General features: G+C 36.5%; 1 protein-coding gene across 2 annotated transcripts; it reads right to left on the reverse strand.

Moving 5' to 3' along the window:
- Nucleotides 1-781: 781 nt before the first annotated feature.
- Nucleotides 782-6,507, reverse strand: LOC107861685 (3-oxoacyl-[acyl-carrier-protein] synthase II, chloroplastic). 2 transcript variants are annotated; one of them, XR_001671842.2, is made up of 14 exons: nucleotides 5,909-6,450; nucleotides 4,517-4,722; nucleotides 4,193-4,396; nucleotides 3,753-3,863; nucleotides 3,547-3,642; nucleotides 3,400-3,445; nucleotides 3,231-3,310; nucleotides 2,753-2,821; nucleotides 2,543-2,627; nucleotides 2,264-2,418; nucleotides 2,089-2,169; nucleotides 1,534-1,698; nucleotides 1,213-1,272; nucleotides 782-1,133 (listed from the first exon to the last, which is right to left on the reverse strand). XR_001671842.2 is itself a non-coding variant. In XM_016707001.2 (13 exons), exons 1-13 carry the CDS (start codon nucleotides 6,261-6,263, stop codon nucleotides 1,008-1,010), a joined length of 1,674 nt encoding a protein of 557 aa, XP_016562487.2. In that variant the 5' UTR covers nucleotides 6,264-6,507; the 3' UTR covers nucleotides 782-1,007. The 2 variants fall into 2 exon arrangements, 1 of the variants encoding a protein (XP_016562487.2); XM_016707001.2 differs by lacking the exon at nucleotides 1,534-1,698 and having other exon boundaries at nucleotides 5,909-6,507.
- Between the last annotated feature and the right edge of the window lie 426 nt (nucleotides 6,508-6,933).

Raw genomic sequence — 6,933 nt, forward strand, 5'->3', positions numbered from 1 at the left:
TCAGGATTTTATATAAATTTAAAAAAAAAAGAGAGAGATATTAGGTAATATAGTTTCTTTTAAGTTTGGGATTTGTGTAATTTATCACTGCTAGATATTTGCATCCGTTGACAACTCAAGAGCAATAACTTACGAACTTTTACATGATTCTCTCAAATTGCTTCTAAAGGGGCAGCCCGGTGCATTAAAATTCCATGCTTAAAACTATTCATGGCCAAACGGCAGACTTTGTAGAGTTTCTCACATCGGTCGGGATGGGAAGATCTCTTTATTGGACTTCAGACCTAGAAACCCAACAAGCCTTAGTGAACCATCAAAAATAACTCCCACATCTCCATCCTACCATTCCCACATAGTGAGATTTGAGGAGAGTAAAGGGTACGCGGTCCATACAACAACCTCCGAGAAAGTAAAGAGGTTGTTTTTGATAGACCCCGGGCTCAGGATTTAAGGAAATGTGTCCGTGATAGAAGGTCAGGAAAATGACTTGAGTCAAACCAAACACACCCTATCTCCGTTGCCATTCTATTTTCTATCTTGTTTTGATAATTGTCCTTAATCTCATTCTATAGGATTATGGCCCATCTGATCTCAGTAGTTAGACCTCATGTTGCTCTTCAACAGCATTCAATTTTGCTGATGAATGTCCCCCCATTCATCCAAGTTGGAGTGTAATAATCGGGTGGCAGTTCAAAATGTCGTTAGACTTATCGCGATGATTTAACAATCTTATTAACTAACGATCATTCATCAAAATTACTTGAAATGCTACAGTCAAGAGTGATGCAAAAAATACTTTTGAGAAACAATCCTCAAATGCCCAGTGAATGCACATCAATTCCTCAACATGCCTGCTTTCGATTCTGAAGATAAATAGTAGTTAGTTTTTTGGCTTCCATTGGCATGCAGAAATCTAGCAAGGAGCACCTCGATGAAAATAAACACAACCACGAGTGCCTCCCTCGTGGATATAACATTACATTCTTTAAGCTTGATATTTGTAAATGTTAGACATTATTATTGTAAGGTGCAAATAGAATAGACGAGTTGTGTCCTCCAAAGCCAAATGAGTTGGAGAGCGCAACCTTGATATCCAGACGCTCCTTCTTAGAGCCCACCAACACATTCATATCCTGATATCACGTTTTGAAACATTAGAACATAGTTTCCGATTAAGATGCAATATTAGACCTACAGTAACCAGATACATACCAAGCCTTTGTCAGGGTTCTCAAGATTGATGTTTGGATGGATCCAGCCTGTCTGTATAGCCTATATTAAGTCCCAAAAACCAAGTATTGGCAAAAAGGATATCACATTTCTGCAGATACGGACTAATTTCACAGACGCTAACTTATGTCAGATGATTAAGAAGTACCTCGGAAGTAAAAATTACTTCATACTTCCAGGAGTTAAAACAAACTTGCAGATTGCTTCAAGACTTTTTTTCCCAATGGACATCCACTACCAATCTATTAACCTAAGAATAATTTATTCTGATGGGGAAAAGGGCAAAAGATCATGTACACTTACTTTCGTAAAATTTGGATTGACCTTCAGATAGTTTAAGATATTGGTTTAAAAGTTACTGCATCATAGTTTGAGCATGTGTATCTGTATCTTTTTCCGTTGTTTCTACACTGTATAGATGAACTATCCTCTACTAATGACTTAATGCCCAATTCAATAACTAAAAGCCTGCATATGAAGGCACCACAAATATGTTATGATGCAAACCAGCAGCAAGCATCATTCGAAGAAGTTACATTACAGAAGCCAGCCATCATTTTGTTAAGGATTGACGACAACTTCATAAATATACAACTACACCTCGATTTTAGACTAGTTGCGGTGATTGATAACTATTTTCTGAAACTTTATCTCCAATCATAATTTTTTATGAGAAATAACACACCTGGTACTTTCAGTTTCAAAAAGAACACACACCTGGAACTTCTACTTAATAAAATAACATATCTAGCACTTACTGTAATTTTCGATCTAAACTTTTCATCCCCATATGAGTTTTAGAAGTGCATCTTAAGCTTGTATAAGGTATTTGTATGCAACAATTTTAAACTTTATTACCTTAACTGTTGCGATGGCTTCCACAGAACCAGCAGCTCCAAGGAGGTGACCAGTCATGGACTTTGTTGAATTTATTTTAAGCTGAAAGGTAGGGAAATCATTTTAAGAGTATTAGAGAGCAGTTGCTGAGAACAAGGTGTATGAGTACTTTTCCCGGAAAAAAAAGAAGGGTTACTTCAGGGTTCTCCCCAAAACAATGAAGAATGGCCTGGTATTCGTTCAGGTCACCAGCTGGGGTTGATGCAGCATGAGCATTTATATAGTTGACATCTTCACGCTTCACCCCAGATTGAGCCAAGGCCTTTTCCATGCACAGAACAACTCCACTTCCTATTTTGTAAAGTATATAGAAGAAATCAGTAGGAATGTCCACATACACGATACCAAATCTGAGCTGGAATACTAGCAATACACATCAGGTAATTTCCCTGTTTCTTTTCACGTATTAAATTACCTTCTGGATGTGGCTCTATCATGTGATAAGCATCAGAAGTGAAGCTTCCACCCAAAAACTCGGCATATATTTTAGCCTTTCTCTTCTGTTAGTTAATCAGACGAAAAAACACCACAGCTACAATCAAATTGACTAAACCTTCTGAATGGATCAAAGTAACTAAACATATTACCATAGGCATATATCTGCATATGCTAAGTGGAGGCATACCTTTGCATGTTCGAGTTCTTCTAAGAGTAAGACACCCGATCCTTCCCCAATCACAAAACCATCACGGTCCTGCTCCAACAAGAAATCAAAGCTTCAGTAGACAGCAGCAGGAACCTTTAAGAGCAAAACTAAGAAAATGGTTCCCAAGCATGTAAGAGGTAAGAAATTTCAAAAGGAAAACAACAAAGTACTAGCAAACATAACTCACAATTCGAAGATATTCTCTTTTCTTTCCTATTTAAAGTGAAATATTTACATGTGTAGGAAGTCGCAACAATATGTACATGTTCATGTTCAAGAAGTTCATCTTTAAAAGAAACAACGCTGAAGCCCATGCTTAATTGTTCACATAATAACACTTATGCTGCTGATTTCAAAATACATCAAGTAGCATAATCTAATTTATGCCTCAGAAAGCAGAACTTTCATCAAGAATAGATTGAAAGGGCAGAGAAATAGAGAAATTTGATTGCAATACCATATCCCAAGGGCGTGAAGCCTTTGTTGGATCACTGTTCCTCTGCGACAGGGCTCCACAAGCAGTGAAACCTCCCAAGCCTGCCACCAATCACAGTTTAAAGATGGGAACTTTGAGAATGAGTAATAACTACATCATTCCCCAGATTGTTTTACCATATTTAACCAACCTATAGGAATAATTGCCGAGTCTGACCCTCCACAAAGCATCATATCCTGCAGATTTCCATGATGTGATACAGAAAGAGTCATTATACTTCACATGGTCTGAAAATTACATAATGAAAACGTGGAGTAAGAGTAATTCACCCACTTACTGTTTCACCTCTAATTATGTGATTTGCAGCACTTAATATACAGAAGTTACTTGTAGCGCATGCCGTGGAGATTGAGTAGCTTGGACCCATCCAACCCTGCATTTGTTTCAATCAACGTTGAATGAAAAGTTCATTCAACCATTTTTTTAAACAAGGAGAAACAGTTCTTTCAATCATATTTTGATCTCATCCAACAAGTAACTTACCAAATCTATTGCAAGCATGGCAGCTCCCATATTGGATGTTGCAAAAGGTACACAGAAAGGATTCAGTTTCTTGTACGACACCTGTAAAGCCTCAATGCCATCATGGAAGACCTGTTCAAAGTGCAAATAATCTATTATTTGGAGACGGAAAAAGAGGAATTCTAATATGCTGTAGAATGGTAAGTGGCAACTGTGATATCAAGAAAATACAATATGAACTGGACCTCGTTTGTCATTACTTGTTTTTTTCCTTCTTAATATGGTAACGGTATTACTTGATTTTATAGTTTACAAGTTTTAGGACTCCTCTCACAACCATATCATCTTTCTGCTAGATGACATTCTTCGCAACAATGAATTACAAGAGCTTCTCTTTTAGGGTTCTCAGAATGATCATTCGGTGATAATAGGTCATTATCTTAAGCAAGTTCATTTGTTACCTTCATCCCCCCAAGGGCAGAGCCAATTAGAACGCCACATCTAGCCTTATCTAAGTCCTGCAATAAATCTTCTGTGATCCCACCATCTGCCAAAGCTTTCTTTCCAGCAGTAAGCATATAGAGCATGAACTTATCTGCTCTTTTTGAAAGTTTGGGTGCAACCCATCCATCAGTCGAAAATTTCTTGATTTCCCCAGCAATTCTCTGTTGCAAGAAAGACCGTTGTCAAACATCTTGAAAGATATTTGGGGGTAGTGAAGTACATTAGTCGAAATAGAAGATAGCTAAGCAGTTTGGCGTGCTAAAGCAACCATTAAAAATTACACTGGGAAATTCAGAACAGTCAAATGCCTCGATCTGACTTATGCCACTGATGCCTTCAAGAAGATTACTGTAAAACGTGTCTGGATCATGACCAATTGGTGATACTACACCAACTCCAGTCACAACAACTCTCCTGTTCTTCATAAGAGGTTTCTTCTTTGCCGTGGCATCCTTTGCAGGTTGCACAGCCACAGCCATGAGTTTGCCTAGAAGTACATCAAATCAAAATGAGCAGCTCATCACATCGTTAGAGTCATGAAGTTTAAACATTTCTCGAAGACATACACTAGAAAAGTTTGATAGGCAAGTGAAACATATGTTGAATAATATGTATAAACAGAGATAACATGCCTTCATGTCTACAAGTTCAGCGTAGTTCTCTCAGTGTGTGAGAATTTCATTCACATTTTACTCACACAACACAAACATCTTTCCCAAAATAATTAGCAAAAGTTCATATAGTTGTTTTGACAATTGAGACATTTGCTATTTAAAGCATCAGTTTCAGATGTTTAGATTTTCAAATCGAAGAAATATAGTTAAATTTTTACTGTCTTCTTACCATTTTATGTGACGTTGTTTGACTTGCCACAGAGTTTGAAAAATTAAAGAAAACTAGCCAAATATATACGAAGTACCAAAATTGTCCTTTTAAATGCATAGTAGTGAGAGTTCCACATGTCTTTTCATTCGAATGTACCGTGGTGAGGGTCCAAGCGTTCATGTCATTAAGGTAAGGCTTGGCAAAAGGACTATATTCATTGATGGGCCAAATTTTGGGCTATCCTCTCAAATTGACCCATTATAGAACTTCACTCAAGAAATAGAGAAAAAAAACTTGGTTGGATTTGTTAGTACATAACTCTCTCTACACTCTCACACACTTTCTCTATGAGAACAGAAAAAACTTTTTTGGTTGTGGTGATCAAACAATTTATCAATTAAAAAAACAAACCCGAAAACATTTTGAGTTGTGTTACAATTCATTCTTTAGTCCAAATTAACCCAAACAACCATTTTGATACACCCAATTTCGCAGCTCACGCTATTTAAACCGGGGATAAGGGACCGTTTGGTATGCAGGATTAGATAAATCGCTTAATCGTGGGATATCCGATCTTATTCCATCCAACTTGGAATTATTTTATCTCATATCCAAGATGGGATAAATTAGTGGAGGATAATCCCAAGACTATACTCCCGCGATAATTTAGTCTGCATACCAAACGACCCCTAAAAATTTAGAACCCCAAAATCCAACAGGCAGATTATCGATCAACAATACCAAATACAGTTTATCACACTAATCTAGATTATATCAAATAAGCTTTCTATGACTAAAAAATAATAATAATAATAATAACTTAGAAAAAAAAAAAAAAGTAAAATTACCAGAATGAGCAGCAGCTCGCATCCTCCTCTGCCTTCGATTCAAGGGAACCTGCTTGAACCCAAAAACGGAAAAGGGATTTTCGGCAAATAAAGAAGAAAAAGAAGCAGATAACCCTTGGGATTTATAATACTCCTCACATGGCGCAAAACCAAAACAAGTATTCCAACAACTGTTCATTCCAGAACCATTCACCAAGCTCCCACTGTTGCACTTTGTAATCGATTTTCTTCTCCTACCCAAAGACTGAAAATTCGAACTCGTCTTCCAAAATTGGTCTTTTTCGCTGCTGGATACAGACATGCAAGCTGCTACTAGCCATGTACACAGTGGGGAGGCCAAACAAGAAGCCACCATTTGTGCAAGAATATCAAAGCTTTTCTCCCTTTTCAGCTAAAAGCAGCGACCCAGATGTGAAATTCGATCAAGAAGATGGAAATCTTGATTCAGTTGAATGGCAAAATGGTAGATATAGTGGAGGTGTATTTCAAACAGTCAACTTCAGTGTACAGTGGAACTGTGTAAAAATAGGCTCGTTTTACAATTTACGTGTGCTGCTTGCAAATCCCAAGTGTTGCCTTTGGAGCTGCCATTTCATTAATGGGCTTGGGCCTAATCTAATTTACAATTAATGTAGTGAGCAAATGGAATTTCATTTATGTATAAATCACATGAATACCCACCTTTTAGGAGTAATTTTTTAATTACTTTACTCTCTCTTCCTATTAATATAGATAATATAGTCGATATATACATAACTTTCTATGTATATATGGATTTTTGTAATATATTTAGGGAATTGAAATTTTTTATAATATTGAAAACATAAATTGTGTATTTGTGCAATTTTTAGTTCATTTATTACTCACTCCCTTCCATTTTATTCGTTCCAATTTGACATTACATATTAATTAAGAAAAATAATTAATAACATGATTACTTTACTATAGTAACCCTATCAAAATGATTATATTTTAATTTAAAGAAAAAATAATTAACACTAAAGGTAAAAAGGAGAAAAACATTG

Source organism: Capsicum annuum, chromosome 3 (genome assembly GCF_002878395.1).
Source record: "Capsicum annuum cultivar UCD-10X-F1 chromosome 3, UCD10Xv1.1, whole genome shotgun sequence".
In the NCBI taxonomy this organism is placed as follows: domain Eukaryota; kingdom Viridiplantae; phylum Streptophyta; class Magnoliopsida; order Solanales; family Solanaceae; genus Capsicum; species Capsicum annuum.